The sequence below is a fragment of the Musa acuminata genome, unplaced genomic scaffold (assembly GCF_036884655.1).
Source record: "Musa acuminata AAA Group cultivar baxijiao unplaced genomic scaffold, Cavendish_Baxijiao_AAA HiC_scaffold_1077, whole genome shotgun sequence".
In the NCBI taxonomy this organism is placed as follows: domain Eukaryota; kingdom Viridiplantae; phylum Streptophyta; class Magnoliopsida; order Zingiberales; family Musaceae; genus Musa; species Musa acuminata.
In genome coordinates, this window is record NW_027021291.1 from 1,645,882 (window position 1) to 1,662,420 (window position 16,539).

General features: G+C 53.0%; 1 protein-coding gene across 2 annotated transcripts; it reads right to left on the bottom strand.

Annotated features, from left to right (window-relative positions):
* Positions 1-2,069: 2,069 nt before the first annotated feature.
* On the bottom strand, positions 2,070-5,628 carry LOC135666257 (uncharacterized). Of its 2 annotated transcripts, none has more exons than XR_010509729.1 (3): positions 4,668-4,796; positions 3,039-3,781; positions 2,070-2,937 (listed from the first exon to the last, which is right to left on the bottom strand). XR_010509729.1 is itself a non-coding variant. In XM_065177825.1 (3 exons), exons 1-3 carry the CDS (start codon positions 5,038-5,040, stop codon positions 3,686-3,688), a joined length of 387 nt encoding a protein of 128 aa, XP_065033897.1. In that variant the 5' UTR covers positions 5,041-5,628; the 3' UTR covers positions 3,325-3,685. The 2 variants fall into 2 exon arrangements, 1 of the variants encoding a protein (XP_065033897.1); XM_065177825.1 differs by lacking the exon at positions 2,070-2,937 and adding an exon at positions 4,858-5,628 and having other exon boundaries at positions 3,325-3,781; positions 4,668-4,775.
* Between the last annotated feature and the right edge of the window lie 10,911 nt (positions 5,629-16,539).

Consider the following 16,539-nt stretch of genomic DNA (forward strand, 5'->3'; position numbering starts at 1 on the left):
GATATTTGTTTTTGGATATGCTCTGAAATGCTTCATTCACTGATGATTTTGCTTCGAAATGTTCCACATGCCGTTGATATGCTTCGGAACATTTTATATGCCATTGATAAGCTCCGATATGTTTCCTTTGTTACTGATATGCTCCAATTACTCTATGCCCCATCTGTCAGGAACCAAATATGTAAGATTGAAAGGACCATTGTGTTTCTGCTCTTAATGATATTATGTCTACGAAATCGTATATTCTGCCTTGTATTTTGAAACTGTATCTCTTTGGAAATTGTACTATTTTGATATGGATATGTTAGTCACTTGCTGAGCTCTTTATGCTCACCCCGTTTGTTGATAAATTTTTCAGGATAGCGTATTGCTTGCTTAAATGTTAAGATTGGGCTGAGGCGGTGGAAAGTTTAGAAGATTTTGGGCAGATCTTTGTTAGCATATGTGTATTTGTTGTATAAGATACTCTGCATCTTATGAAATGTGACGATGAATCTAAACCTGTGGATTTTGTGTAAGATAAAGGATCCCTCATGTATAGGATTTTGGAATGTTAAGTTAAATTCATGTAATGATATGATCTTATGGTAATCGTTGGTTTGGTGACTGCATAGACTTCCCCACTTGTGAATTTATGTTGTGGTTATTATTTTGATGAGTCGAGTTCAGATTGTATGAATTATCAAGTGATGTGTGGTATGTTTATGAATTGCACAGGGTTATGAATTTGTAGACTATAGAGGTGAAATTTTGATCTGAATGTTTTCTTAGTGACCTCAAATGTGTGTTTGGATCCTGGGTTTGTTGTGATGAAAATTTTAAATATTGTCGATATTTTGGAGGGGCGTGACAGACGCGGTCGGGCTCGCCGCGCGCGTGCGACCGAGGGGTCGAGGCAGCGTTGGCTGCGCACGGTGCTGAGGGGCCGAGGCAGCAAGCTGCGCTGGCTGTTCGTGCGCGGGGCGCCGACGCGGGCGGGCTGTTCGCGCGTGGGGTGCCGACGTGGGTGGGCTGTTCGCGCGCGTGGTGCCGACGCGGGCGGGCTGTTCGCGTGCGGATTGCCGACGCGGGCGGGCTGTTCGCGTGCGTGGGGCCGACGCGGGCGGTTCAACCGTGCGCGTGGGACCGAGGGGTCCAAGCGGGTGGGGCCGAGGGGCCGAGGCGCGCGGTCTGGCCGCGCGCGTGGGGCCGAGAAGCCGAGGCACGCGGGCTGGTCGCGCGTGGAGCCCCAGAAGTCGCTGCTGCTGGTGCAGGTCGGCTGTAGTGGAGCAACCCAAGAGAAGGCTAACGTACTGTCATTCCGGGCCCTCCTTCTAGCGCCAAAATGTTACGGTAGGTAACTTTTTAAGCCGTGGCCTCAGGGCCGACGCGGCTCGGTTCTAGGGTCCAGATGTCGGGGATCTCGGGAGACGTCCCTCGGGGTTTCCTGGCGGCCGAGCACTGTGGTTCGGGGCGGTAGATCGGGTCGGCAACTCCGCAGCAGCACCGAGAAGAGGCCACCTCGCCTTCGTTCCTGCACACAGGTCGGGTCGGAGGCTCGGCCCGACCCCTCCGACGATCAAGTTAGCGATGATGTGGAGAGGGTTTTGGAGGAAGAGAAGCAGAAGTGTTCTCAAATGTCTTCCGAGTCCCCCATGAACTAGAGGGTGGTTGAAGAGGGAGTGTTTCTCTGTCCGTCCCTTTTTCTTCTAATGAGCGAGAGGGTATTTATAGGGAAGCAATCTGCTTCCTAAGCTGCCCACTTGCAGGGGGCAGGTCGACATTAATATGCCTTGGTCAGCGTGTTAGACTTGACTTTTGGCAAGGAAACAGACTGGTATTAATGATGCCTCGATCAACGTGTTGGCCAGTTTGACCCGGTGCTGAGGCGTGATGGGACAAGTGACGTCAGCCAGTCTTGTTGCCATTATTTCCCTCATCAGGCCCCATGAAGCTTGCCTGGGTTCAGACGCCCCATGATGGAAGTGGCGCTGCTGACTTTAATGGGACCATAGAAGAAAGAATAGGGGCGTCTCTCTGTCCCAATGGAGTATTATATCTCCTTCCTTCTCACCTAATGAGCTGTCGGAGTCGATGGGCTTCACTTGCCTTCGCCTGCCTTTCCAGGGTGTGTACTTATGATGGCGCACGAGGCTGTCAACCACTCACCACAGCAAACTGCAGGTTGGGGGAAGCCCTAAGGTAGTTGTCCCATCAATCGAACACTGATAAGGTAGCGCAGTACCAGAGCGAGCGTGTCGATAAGGCAAGCCCTACTCCCGTTGCTCTCGTCCGAAGTGAAGCGCTGCAGCAGCGATAAATTGGACCGAGGGCACCCGACTTGCGCCGCCAGCAGCCGCATCAGCGACCAGCAACGAAACCCGAACGCGGCGGCGCCTCTACTGCAGGCGATAGCCGCCGCAGACATCTGGATCGCGAAGTGAGAACTCGTCCGTCCGATTCGAGATCGAGGGGGATGAAAACGAAAAAAGGAAATATATTGTCGCGTTCGCTATCGACAACCTTTCTTCTTCCTGTTGCTTAGGCCGCGAAGAGAAGGGTTTTATTTGGCTTCTTGGCCCCCTTGGGCGGTTGGGCGGTTGCTATGATGACGAAGACCGTTCCCATGGATGCTAACGAACTTTCTCCACCCGTTCCCGTAGCAGATTTTTATTGATTTACCAAAGTAATCAATTTTCTTTTCTTCGCTGAAGCCTTTTAAGTTTCTCATTTGCTTTCATTTTGTCAGGTACATGTAGATCATAGTATGTAGGGTTAGAATTGGTAAATCAATCATTTGTCCTTGGGGATCTCCTCAGCCGCTTCTACACGCGAGGAACTGAACGTGAGAGCCGCAATCTGACAAGCAACAGCACATATAGAAACAACAGTAACGATGCAGAACTTTGTGGCATCATATTTTGCTGCGTCTAGCTGTGCCCTTAATGCAAGGATTTCCTGGAAAATTTACAAAGATAAACCAAATTTAGACATACTAAACCAAAAACTACGGACAGAATTATCAGTAATTTTTTTTCTCCTTAATCTAGGAAACTTACCTTCTCGATTTTGGTAATAAGTTTTGTGGTTTCTGCATTTTGTTTGGCTAACTTGTCACGTAACTTGTGACGTATGCGCCTAAACAATTAGAAAAAAGAAGTTAAAATTAAAGCTACTACATTCATCCGGTACAGCACATTAAAAATGAAAAGCTACTTGCAATAAGCACATACATAATCATTGATCGATGCTACTGATGGTAGTCCTATTTGTTTGCTCCAGGCATAACAAAGGTGATAAAAAATGAACAAAGTCAAATGAAACATTGGATCAACATTAGCACAGTGATCTAGCAACACTCAGACCAGAACGTCTTGATGATAAATCAGAATTCAAATCAATATGAACTCTTGTTTTTTGTTACCTACAACATGAACTCTTCATCTGAACTAGCATGGTTAACCTAGTTGTTAAATTAAAAAAGTGTATTTTCTGTAACAAATATGGACAATAATTCAGCCTGAGGTATCACCACATATTCCATTATCAAATAGACATTAACATCCCTTACCGTCTCTCGAGGATTAGATCCAAGCGCTGCCCAGCAATTACCTTGTCGATTTCATATCTGTTTAAGACAGTGAGTTTAAATTAAAGAAAGAAGTATTAATCTGGATATAATTGGCTTACTAATCTGTTATATACTTCAATGCAAACCAGACCTAAGTTCACTACGCATTTTCTCGATATCAACTCGAAGATTTTCTTCAGTCTCTCGTTGCAGCATTGGATAGTGTTGATCCTGCAATCATATGACATAAGTTTAAAAAAAAAAGAGTATATAGAGTAGAATCTGAACAGAGTGCCTAATGAACTGTAAATCGACAAACTTGTTACCCTCATGTAGTATTATAATAGATAAATCAGCTATCAGTTGATACATCACAAGACTGACTAACATGTTCACAATCCAATTGAGATGTACCTTTACTGAATGATATTAATTCCATGCTTTGATGTCCAAGCTTGTTGAAACTGCTAATTTCAAATATGGCATGATAAAGTTCAACATGTTCACAAGTACTTTAGGGTGTCTTCATCAAAAATTTCTGAAACGTTCCTTTGGGAAGAATATTTATGGAAATGATTGCAAATGCTTGCGATATGTCTAATCATAAAAGGTCTGTTAACTTCGAAGTGATTATCTGATCAAATAAGTGTTTAGTAAAACAACTTCTTAACAAATATCGGTAGTAGCAAAGCTACTGACATTGGTGGAAATGGCAGTGGAAAAAATACACACTAATTGTTCAATTTTTTCAAGCTAGAAAAGTATCAGTTCTGGAAGTCTGCCATAAATTTTCATGCATTATGCGTCACTTCATAAAATTGCAGCATAACAAAAACATAGCTAGAAACACTTGTGCATGCAATATTAGCTATACTAACAAAAAAGATGCTTGTTGATGCTACCACACAGACTTGTGATCAAATCTATCCAAACTAAATCAATAACTTAAACATAGATTGAAGTTTCTAGACTCATTTTAAACTATTCTCACAGTGGATGTACCGAAAACTCATGCTCAGTTTGTCAATTCACAATAGAAATAACTAATATATAGTGAGCATTCAATTACTTAAACTGATATGAAAAAGGTCTCAAGAAACATAAAAAGAGATCAAACCCTCTGTATCTCGGGCTTGGACCCAAGGGAGCGGGCGATCTCGTTCAAAACCTTCGTTATGGCCTCCGCTTGCTTCGACGGGACCCCTTCCTTCTCCAACTTCTTGACCTACACAAGCAAAAACACAAACACCTGTAGCGCAACCAAGACCCCCTCCCATCAGTCGAACACCGATAAGGTAGCGCAGTACCAGAGCGAGCGTGTCGATAAGGCAAGCCCTACTCCCGTTGCTCTCGTCCGAAGTGAAGCGCTGCAGCAGCGATAAATTGGACCGAGGGTACCCGACTTGCGCCGCCGGCAGCCGCATCAGCGACCAGCAACGAAACCCGAACGTGGCGGCGCCTCTACTGCAGGCGATAGCCGCCGCAGACATCTGGATCGCGAAGTGAGAACTCGTCCGTCCGATTCGAGATCGAGGGGGATGAAAACGAAAAAAGGAAATATATTGTCGCGTTCGCTATCGACAACCTTTCTTCTTCCTGTTGCTTAGGCCGCGAAGAGAAGGGTTTTATTTGGCTTCTTGGCCCCCTTGGGCGATTGGGCGGTTGCTATGATGACGAAGACCGTTCCCATGGATGCTAACGAACTTCTTGATTTACCAAAGTAATCAATTTTCTTTTCTTCGCTGAAGCCTTTTAAGTTTCTCATTTGCTTTCATTTTGTCAGGTACATGTAGATCATAGTATGTAGGGTTAGAATTGGACCTATTTGAATCAGATTATTTAATCCTCATCATTCCTAAGGAGTTTGGTGTCCACTAAACCTAGTGTCTTCTCTGGAATCAAGTTTGGAGATTCTATGCAATTGAGTGTGTTTTGATTATATTGTAAATGTCATTATTTGAGGAGTATGCATAAAAGAGAATAAACATGTAAATAGGAAAGCAAGCTCAAATAGGATGAGAGAAATCAGAAGCTTCCATACGTGATGAAACAAAAGAACAAAGCATATTATGTTTATTAGCACAATAACAGATGTTTCAACTCAAACACATGGAATTAATTTTCAGTCCTTAATAGTCAAAGATGGTTTGAGCACTTATGCTTATATTGGTTACCAGTGATATTTGTTTTGCTTTGGGCAATTGCTTCTTCTACAGCTGGCTTTTTTACTTGCGCATTATATTATCCAGATTTGTGAAGGTAATGTATGTGAGCCAAAGTACATTTTAGCTAGTGATCCTTATCATCTGATACTTCCTGGTCACCCCTGCCTCGATCAACGTGGGCGGGGTGACCGCTCAGGTGTGTCTCGGGATGCGTAAAGCTGAGGGCCGAGGAGCACAACGTGGGCGGGGTGACCGCTCGGGTGTGTCTCCGGATGGCGTAAAGCTGAGGGCCGAGGAGCACAACGTGGGCGGGGTGACCGCTCAGGTGTGTCTCGGGATACGTAAAGCTGAGGGCCGAGGAGCACAACGTGGGCGGGGTGACCGCTCAGGTGTGTCTCGGGATGGCGTAAAGCCGAGGCGCTCGGTTCGGGCAGGCTGTAACCGAGGCGATGGCCCCGGTTGTAACACGGACGAGGCGATACTTGGCTTTCGATCGGTGTTTTGGTCGTTTTTGACCATTGTGCGGGCGCAGTCAACCGGGTTGCCTTTTGCCTGGGGAAGATCAAAGGGCCACGCCTTTCGGGCGTCGTCGGTTTTCGAGGTTGACATGATTAGGGGCTCCGTACTTCGCATCGCACTGTGATTAAGAGCCGTACCAGCCGAAGTTATGGCGATACAGCCTTTGCGTCTTCGTAGCATATCTCAGGAGGGGAAGGGTCGCCGCTTCGGCGGGAAGCAGGCTATAAATAGCGCTCCATCGGTCTCTTTCACTTCTTGGTACCTGCATTTGCTTCAACCCCTTCTCTGGGTGACTCGACCTAGCACTCTTCAGTCGCCCTGCCTTCCCAAAAGCTCGGTAAGGATGGCTTCCCCTCCGTCGTTGTCTCCTTCTTTGCCTCCTTTTTCTGGTGCTGCTGGTGAGGTGGCGTTGGCGAGCCCCCGCTCGTCGTCCGAGGAACGGGCCACCAAAGCCCTTGAATCGCTGATGTGGCCGCACGACCTCGACTCCACTGTGAGCGAGTCGTCGCTGGGGCTCCTTCGGGACCGCTATGGTATCCCGCCGGAGTTCTCGCTCCTTGCCCTTGAGCCGGGGCAGCGGGCGTATGATCCCATTCCTAGGGGCTTTGCCCTAACCATAGATGCCTTCGAAGCCGGACTACGCCTACCGTTCCACCCGGTCATAACCTCCTGTGTCGCGTGGTGGCGCATTTCCCCTTCTCAGATGGCGCCGAATTCTTGGCGCTACCTGGTGGCGTTCCTCGGGGAATGCTACTTCGCCCGAATCACCCCGAGCCGGTCTCTTTTCCTTTCCTGTTTTCGCCTGTCCAGGGGGTCGGGGGGCTATTACTTGTCCGCCCGACCTGGTTTCCGGGTCGGCGGGGCTCCCTGCAGCAACAAGGGGTGGAAGGAGCGCTTCTTCTATGTCTGCCATCCGGAGAGTTGGAGCTTCGGGCTCCGGTGGGCCGCGCGCGCAGTCGATAACACTGTCCCGGCCTTGGATGAGGGGGAGCTCCAAGCCCTTCGAAGATTGAAGGAGATCCTCCCATCTTCCAGAGTCATCCGAAAGATGACCGAGGCGTGGTTGGTCGAGGCGGGCTTGAGCCCGGTACCTCGAGGTATGCCTTGAGAAGGTGGCGGTAGGCCCTCATGTTTTATTTTCTTCTTTCGGGGTGCTCACCGAGGCCGATGTGTTTTTGCAGTGATGGTGAAACTTGCTGTAGTGCGCGGAGGACGCGTCCCGTCCGCAGCATCTCCGCGGCGTCAGGTCGGCCTAGGCGCTGGTACAAGAGAGGCGCCAGTGGAGCTCGAGGATGCCCGCCCTCGGAAGAAGGCCAAGGTCGGAGCTTCAAAGAAACCGACTCCCCCGCGGGCTCAGGAGAGCGTGGGGGCGGCGGAGTCGGGCTCACACGACAGGCGAGGGCGAGGCAGGCCCGAGCAACGAGGCGGGGAAGGCGCCGCGGGAACCCTCGATCCGGGACTTGTGCCGTCTGCCCTCGGGGCCGCCAAACGACTCCTACCAAGCGCGCTTGATGGGCGAGCTTTCCGAAGGCCAACCCTCTGACCGGTTGGTAGCCCGCTGGGGGGGGCTGACCCGCGGGACCCGGGTGTGGGCCGATGCGGAGACCGCAGCTGCATTCATCCGAGGGGGGCTGCATCCCGACCTGGCTCGCGAAATGTATATTCTGCCGTCGGATGTCCTGCTCGGTAAATCCGTGAAGTCGCTGTTGTGGGTAAGTGCTCTGCTGTTGGCTTTCGATCTATGACGCAACCGAGGGTTCTGACTTTCCTCCCGCAGGGTCAGCACTACGCTATGGCGTTGGCAGATCGTGTTCGCGACTCGGGCCGGGCCTTAGGTATTTTGTGCGATCGCAACGCCGAGCTGCGCAGGCAGCTTGAGGAGGTTCGTGCGGGGGCAGCTCCTGAGGCGGTCGCGGCAGCCGAGCAGCGTTCCTTAGAGCTTGAAGCGGAGGTGACGCGTCTCCGGGTTGAGGCTGGGGAGACCGAGGCCGAGGTCCTTCGCCTAAGGTCCGAGGCGAAGGCGGCTGAGGAGGAGAAAGACAACCTCCGAAGGCTCCTGGAGGGGGCACAGTCCGAGGCTTGCCTGGCCCGAGGCGAGGCGGCCGCTCTTACCCAGCGGCTGGAGGGGGCTTTGGCCGACGCGAAGGGGGCCTCGGAAGCCCTGGCGGCCGAGCGGGAGCGGCGGCCGGAGAAGGAGAGGGAAATAATCGAAGCCTACAAGCAATCCCCCGGCTTCCAACTCGGGCTGGTTCGGTCAGGGCAGGTTACCTATGAGTACGGGTACCGGATAGCCCTGGGCCGATTCCGGACGTGCCATCCCGGGTTGGGGGTCGAGGCGGATCCTTTCACCTCGCACCCCGAGGACTTGGACGTAGACATGCCGAAGGAAGTTCCTTTCGACGATAGCGTCGGGGGCCCCGACGGCTTAGGGCAGTCTTGAAGTCGGCTCAGCCGAGCCGTTTTTGCTTGTAACTTTTGTGGTCTTCGGGTCAGGTCGTAGTTGTAATCCTGTGCTTCGTAAAATCTTCCCAGTGTGCCTTTTTGCTTCGAGAGTCTTCTTGTATTCTCATGCTCCAGAAATAAAGGTCCTTTCCTCGTATGTTTTTGAGCTTCAGAAATTGCATAGCTTCGACTTGGGAGACTTGGGAGATGCTTAACACGGATGTTGACCTCAGACAAAGAACTTTTTGAGGTTCTGGATGTTCCACGTTCTCGGCAAGGAGGAACCGTCCATTGCTGTGAGTCGATACGTACCCGGTCGGACCACGGCGGCAACTCGATATGGTCCCTCCCACTTGGGGGCCAGCTTCCCCCTCGTTCGGGTCGGGTCGCTGACCTCGGCCCTTCGTAGGACTAGATCGCCTAACATGATCGGTCGGGGTCGCACCTTTTTGTTATAGGCCCTGGCGACGGCTCTCTGGTGAGAGAGGGCCTTCAGGTGCGCGTCGGCGCGTCGCTCCTCGAGCACGTCGAGGCTGGCGCGAAGTCCCTGGTTCGAGGTTTCCTCGTCGTAGCTCCTTGTCCGACGCGTGGCGATAGACATCTCGGGTGGTAGGATGGCCTCGGTTCCGAACGTCAAACTGTACGGGGATTCTCCGGTCGCAGTCTTGGGAGTGGTTCGCAGCGACCATAACACACTAGGGAGCTCGTCCGTCCAGATCGATCGGGCCGCTGACACTCTTCTTTTGAGGCCATCCAAGATGGACCGGTTGGTTACCTCGGCCAACCCGTTCGTCTGAGGGTGGGCCACCGAGCTGAACCTTAGTTGAATGCCGTGACCGGTGCAGAATTCCCGAAACCTTGTGCCTGCGAACTGAGGTCCGTTGTCGGTGATAATGGCCCTGGGCAACCCAAACCGAGTTACAAGGTTCTTCCACACGAATTTCTCCATCTGATGTTCCGTGATCGTCGCCAGTGGCTCGGCCTCGACCCACTTTGTGAAGTAGTCTACTCCTACAATTATGTACTTCCGCTGTCCAGAAGCCGGTGGGAAGGGACCGAGGAGGTCCAGCCCCCACTGGGCAAAAGGCCATGCGCAGTCGATGGGGGAGAGCGGGACCGAGGGTTGTCGGGGTGCGCGGGCGTGTTGCTGACACGATCCGCACCACTGCACGTAGGCTTTCGCATCTCGGCACATGGTTGGCCAGTAGTAGCCTTGGTGGAGTATCTTGTGCGCCAAGGTTCGTCCGCCGATGTGTTCGCCGCAGACCCCCTCGTGAGTTTCGGCCAAGACTGTCTATGCTTCGTCAGGTTTGAAGCATCGCAGGAGGGGGTGGGTGAAGGACCGTTTGTAAAGCCGACCACCCTCCTCGGCGTACCACGCGTGTGTGCGGCGTAGACGTCGAGCGGCGACTTCGTCGAGAGGGAGAGTTCCATCCCGTTTGAAGCGCAGCAACTCTTGCACCCAAGTAGTCGGCGCACCGCCTGGGGCCATAGTCGCTACTTCGATGGCGCGGGCGGGGAGCTCCTCAATCTCTGGCCACGCCTCGGGGGTTTGTCTTGACGCCAGCTTAGCGAGCGCATCGGCTCGCTCGTTTTCCTCCCTCGGGACATTAGATAATGTAAAGTAAGGGAACCTCGCGGTTAGGTCTCTTACCCGTGCCAGGTACTTGGCCATGGTTGCGTCCCGAGCTTCATATCCACCGTTGAGCTGTTTGGCCACAAGTTGCGAGTCGGTGAGGACGTGTATTGCGTTTACCTGCATCTCGAGGGCCAGCCTTAATCCCGCTAGGAGTGCCTCGTATTCCGCCTCGTTATTAGTGGCTTTAAACCCGAAGCAGAGGGAACGCTCGAACGAGCGTCCGTCAGGGGCGAGGAGGACCAGCCCCGCTCCGGCACCACTTGAGTTAGCTGAGCCGTCCACGTGTAGGATCCAAGCCTCGGGGGTTTGCTTGGGATCTCCGTCCATGGGAGCCAGCTCCGCGATGAAGTCGGCCACCGCCTGGGCCTTCATGGCGGTCCTGGGTGCGTAACTGATATCATGTTCACCGAGCTCCACGGCCCATCGGAGGAGTCGACCTGCAACATCGAATTTTGTTAAGACCTGCCGGAGAGGCTGGTCGGTGATGACTTTCACCGGGTGCGCCTGGAAGTAAGGGCGCAACTTCCGAGCCGAGAGCACTAGGGCGAGTGTGAGTTTTTCTATCGGCGGGTAGCGCTCTTCAGGTCCACTAAGGACGTGGCTGACGTAGTAGATCGGTAGTTGCGGGCCGGAGCTTTCCTTGACAAGGACGGAGCTGACCGCATGCGGGGAGGCCGCTAGGTAGAGTCCCAGCTCCTCGCCGGGGGAGACAGAGGTGAGCCGAGGGAGGCTGGCCAGGTGCTGCTTTATCTGCTTTAAGGCCTCCTCGCATTCCGATGTCCATTGGAAATCCTTCGGGTTTTTGAGCGCCTTGAAGAGCGGGAGGCAGCGATCGCCCGCTCGGGCGAGGAAGCGGGACAGGGCGACAAGTCTTTCGTTGAATCGCTGTAGGTCCTTAACCGTCTGGGGGGTCTGCATATCGATTATTGCCTGTACCTTCTCTGGGTCGGCGTCGATTCCTCTCTGGTGTACAATGAATCCTAGGAACTTCCCGAAGGTGACGCCGAAAGTGCACTTTGTGGGGTTGAGCCGCATGCGGAACTTGCGTAGCGTGGCGAAGGCCTCGGCCAGGTCGGCAAGGTGCGTTCTGGCCTCTCGGCTTTTTACGATCATGTCGTCTACGTAGACTTCCATGTTTCTGCCGATTTGATGGGCAAACATTTTGTTTACCGTCCTCTGGTATGTGGCCCCGGCATTTTTTAACCCGAACGGCATGACCTTGTAGAAGTATATCCCTTGATCGGTGAGGAAAGCCGTACGTTCTCTGTCTTCGGGCGCCATCCTGATCTGGTTATACCCTGAATAGGCGTCCATGAAAGAGAGGCGTGCGTGTCCCGCCATCGCGTTGACCAGCTGGTCGATCTTCGGGAGGGGATAGCAGTCTTTAGGGCACGCACTATTGAGACTGGTGTAGTCAACGCACATCCTCCAGCTTCCATTGTGTTTCTTCACGAGAACTACATTGGATAACCACTGGGGATACTTGGCTTCTTCTATGAAGCCTGCCGCTAAGAGTCGGCCCACCTCCTCTCGTATGACGCATTGTCGGTCAGGGGCGTGGCGCCGGGGTTTCTGTTTCACTGGGCGAGCGTCAGGTGGGATATTGAGATGATGCTCTGCGACCTCTGGGTCGACCCCCTCCATGTCCGATGGGGACCAGGCAAAGATGTCGGCATTTTTCCGCAGAAGACCGACGAGCTGTTCCCGTTCCCGTTCGGGCAGTTCCGATCCGACCCTTACCGTTTGGCTTGGCCGCGCTTCCTGCAAAGGAACGTCAACAGTGGATCCCCTCGGCTCGGGATGAGGAGCCAGTTTCTTCGCTTCCCGCGGATCTTCCAAGGGCGCCCCGGCCCTAGTTCTCTTGCCCAATGAGACGGAGGTAAGGTAGCAGCGCCTGGACTCTCGGGGGCTTCCGGTGGCCTCCCCGACCCCCTCGCGAGTCGAGAATTTGACGGTCCTATAGTAGGTCGAGACAACGGCTCTGACCTTGTTGAGGGTGTTGGGAAATCATAGGGGGGGCGACATCATATGCGCAGCGGAAGAACAAGAAAACAAAAAATCCCCGATTCCCAAAAGGATGTTCATCGTCGTGCGAAGATTGGTGCGCAAAATCCGCAAAAACACAAAACTGCGTATAGAGATTGTGTTACCTAGGGAGATCGTATATCCCTGTTTCCTTGCAGATCCTTAGGAGAGGGTGAAGGAGGTCAAGCGTCCTCCTCTCTAGCGGTGATCCACACAGCAGGGTTGCGACGACGCTCCTCAAAACTCCAGGCCTACTCTGAGGTGGAGAGGGAGAGGAGAATAGGAAGGGCAAGCAAAGACTCTAGCCTATGAGGCTGTGAATCCCTCCTATTTATAGAGATCCCGTGTCAAAACCCTAATGGGTCCTTCCCTAGTGGGTATTGGATCTGCATCCAATAAGACAAGGGCTCCGTCGGATATCTCATATCCGAACCTCTACTCATCGCAATGCCTACCATATGTGTGTGACCCTCTAGGCCCAATATCGAGCTGGCCGTGAGTCATACCTGTCAGAACTCCTTCTGACTGAGTGAATTATTATCTCTGTAATAATTCACTCGACTCATCGACTACGGAAGTACTAGGCCACTACGCCGTAGTCCCCAGACGATACAGGGGAATCCAATCCATTGGACCTGTCTGTCCTCAGTTACCATGTACCTATAGTCCCTCATCCATCTAATATCCCAGAGACCGTATATCGAGCATGGTGCTGTCAGACCCATACGGTTTCTACTCGAGTCTCGCTCTAATCGGATTCTCCCGGAGAACTCTTTCTCTCTCAACCCGAATGACCCTGGCCAGGGATTTGTCTGAGCAAGAACACATGGGATATTCCTCTCATTATGCCGAGAGTGGATGATCCTCTGTCGACACTCAATAGCCCTCGTAAGGTCGACTACCACTCCCAATGACCAGCTGTACTAGATCTGGGAACAGTCAAACCTATAAGTCTGGTATCAAAGAGTGGAGCACTCATACAGGACATCCTTGGTGTCTCAAGTCTAAGGACCAGATACACCACTAGGACTACGGAATCGCTGTATGACAATAAGGCATCATCAACCATCCAGCATTCCGTAAGCGGATCAATCAGTGAACTCATTCTCCAATGAGCACCTGTACTGTATCCCTAGTGTCCCTACACGAGCAGCTATGAGACCAGCTGCATCCATCATATGGACGGGTATACAGCACACCAGTCTATCCGGTTATCACGATGTCCCTCTCGAGTAACCTATGACCGGGATTATTTAGGATATGTGTTTAAAGGTGAATCGATCTCATTATCGTGATCTCATCACGATCCGATTCCCATTGCACAAATCCAAGGACATCACAATATATATGCATTTATGCAATAGTTATAAAGTGATATACGCCAAAATATAATAAGCAAAAAGATTCTGTATCAAGTCACACGTGCCATCACTCACGTGATTGGCTTGCTGGGCACCTATGACTAGCAGAGGGTCGGTCGACCTAGTATGGCATTGTAAGCGGTGGGAAGGTCGACCACCAAGAACGTAGTCATTACGGTCTTCGATCTTGGCGGGGTCCCCACGGTCAGAGGCAAGGTAATGGCTCCCAGGGGCGATATTGAATCTCCCGTGAAGCCGGTGAGCGCTGAGCAGATCGGGCTTAAATTTTCCCTGGCCAGGCCCAGCTTTTGAAAGGCACTGAAGTAGAGTATGTCGGCCGAGCTTCCCGTGTCGACCATGATTCTCCTCATTTGCGCATTGGCTACCCTTGCCGATATCACCAAGGCATCGTCGTGGTCGGGTCGCTCAGCAGCTCCGGTTGGGAAGGTGATCTCGGGCTCGGGCTCGTGTCCCGAGGCTTCGTCGGGAGCGGACCAGGCGTACGCCTTTCTGCCCGACATGGAATTTCCTCGGATGCGGGGCCTCCGGCTATGACATCGATGTGTCGCTCGACAGGGCCTTCTGGGCGAGGTGACTGCTCCTTGTTCGGCCGGAGGTATTGGCCGAGATGACCTCTGAGGATGAGCTCCTCGATTTGTCTCTTCAACTCGTAGCACTGCTCAGTGTCGTGCCCGTGTTGTCGATGGAATCGGCAATACTTTGAACGGTCTGCGAGCTCTCGCGGGTTCTTCATCGGGTGAGGGTCCCTGAGCATCCCCTTCCCTCTCTCGTGTAAGAATATTTCAGTCCGGGAAGAATTCAAGGCGGGAAGAGGAGGCCTGGGGTCGGGCCTGTCCAACTTTCGCCGGGAGGCGGTAGGTTGTTGCTGTCGGGGCGATTCTGACTTGACCTTTTTGTGCTCCTCCCGCTTTCCAGCCATCCAGGTTTCCGCGGCGATAAACTGACTGGCACGTTGGAGCATTTCGGGGACCGCGACGGGGGGCCGCTCCACGAGTGACCAGAAGAACCTGGAGGGCCGCAGGCCAACCATGAAGGCCTGCATCAAGAGAGAGGGGTGAGCATCCGCTAGTCCCCGGATTTGTGTTGTAAATCGGTTCACAAAGTGGGAGAGGGGCTCGTCCTCCTTCTGGTTGAGCCCCAAGAGCAACGCCATGGACGGCTTTGGCCGGGCGTACGTCAGGAAGTTAAGCTCGAAATCCTTGGCGAGCTGGTCGAAGGAGGCGATGGTCCCTGGCTTCAGGCCGCTGTACCACGCGCGGGCTGGTCCCCGCAGAGTCGTCGGGAACGCCCTGCACATCAGGGCGTCTGAAGTCCCGAATAGCGCCATCTGGGCCCGGAAAGCAGCCACGTGGTCCGCCGGGTCGGCTGCGTCGTCGTACGCATCCAGTGAGGGGAGGTGGAAGTGCGGCGGGATCGCCTGGTCCTGTATCTCGGGGATGAACGGAGATCCTCGATGTCCGTCCGCCCCGAGCTCTCCCTTTGACTTACGAACTTCCTATTGTACCTCGTCAAGCCTTTGACTGACGAGGCGCAGCTGAGCTCGTAGAGCGTTCGTCGAATCGACAATCGGAGCCTCAGGTTCGGGATGGCTCACCGTGTCCTCTGCTTCCCGACTCCCGGGATGAGTTGTGGGGTTTCGAGGCGAGCCAGGAAGTTCTGTGAGTGGCACGTGGGTCCGGGCGGGGGGCTCCTGTTGCCGCGAAGGCGGCGCTGCCTGCGAAGACGTTCGCTGGGAGACGATGGTCTGCACTATGCTTGTCAAAGTTTGGACCTGGTGGGCGAGGTCATGAAAGGCCTCAGGTGGCACTTGCGACGGGTCGGCGGGTGCACCGCCGGGGGGCGCCAAGCCCGGGTCATTGAACAGTCGCCAGTAGCGTTCTGATACCGCTGCGAGGCGTTCTGATACCGAAGGCGGGGAGCTCCGTATTTGAGGATCCGCCGAGGTGGATTCGCTGGTCGCCTGACATTTGGATGCGGCCCTCCTTCTAGCACCAATCTGTTACGGTAAGTAACCTTTTAACCGCGACTTCGGGGTTGACGCGGCTGATTCAGGGCTCCAAATGACTCGGATCAGACGTGACTCCCTTTGAAGTCCCGGGGCGGCGGATGCGGGGGATCTTGCCGGGGAACTCCGTCTTGTCGAGCAGGCTTAACAGCGGTCGGGTACCTGCACACAGGTCGGGTCGGTAGCTCGGCCTGACCCCTCCGACGATCAAGTCAGTGCGGGGAAGTATCGTGTTTTTTGGCCTCCCCCTTTCCCCCATGTCCGATGGGTATTTATACAAGGGTTTTGATGTTACCTGATGGTCCATCCTGTAGGAGGGGGGCCGTACCTCTGATGGCGTCTGTCGTCGTGGACGTTGCGTGGAGAGCCAAGCTTCGGCAGGGTGAGGGGAGCGTCGATCAGCCGAGGGGGTCTGGGTACGGTGGGTGTGGGCTCATGTCGCGTCGTTATTAACGTTCGTTTTGGGGCAGTGTGCCGCACAGGGCGTTCGACGTGGGGGGTGTATTACGTCAAATCCGGGGTGTTACGTCAGGCCAATTTTTTACCCCTATCAACAGGCATTATAGAACTGGGGCAATCAAGAAATAATAGATCAGTGTTAGTGAGATGGCACAGAGAATCTATTCGGTCAAAGAGAGGATCACTGTCAAATGACCAACCATATTTATAGTTCATATCACTCGAATTGAATTGCTTTCATGCATCTCAAAGCACGCATTACCTTGATTTCTGCATCTAGCCTCTGACCTGTGGGCGCTAGCCGTCTGCCATTCCTCTCCTTTGCCTTCTAACAGAAGAAATCGTTCGCTTCC

Coding starts and splice junctions, on each gene's coding strand:
- LOC135666257 (XM_065177825.1), bottom strand. CDS start 5,040: ATGTCTGCGGCGGCTATCGCCTGCAGTAGAGGCGCCGCCACGTTCGGG. Junction 4,776..4,857: donor TTATCGACACGCTCGCTCTG/GTACTGCGCTAC, acceptor TTGCTTGTGTAG/GTCAAGAAGTTGGAGAAGGA. Junction 3,782..4,667: donor CCAAGCCCGAGATACAGAGG/GTTTGATCTCTT, acceptor ATATGATTGCAG/GATCAACACTATCCAATGCT.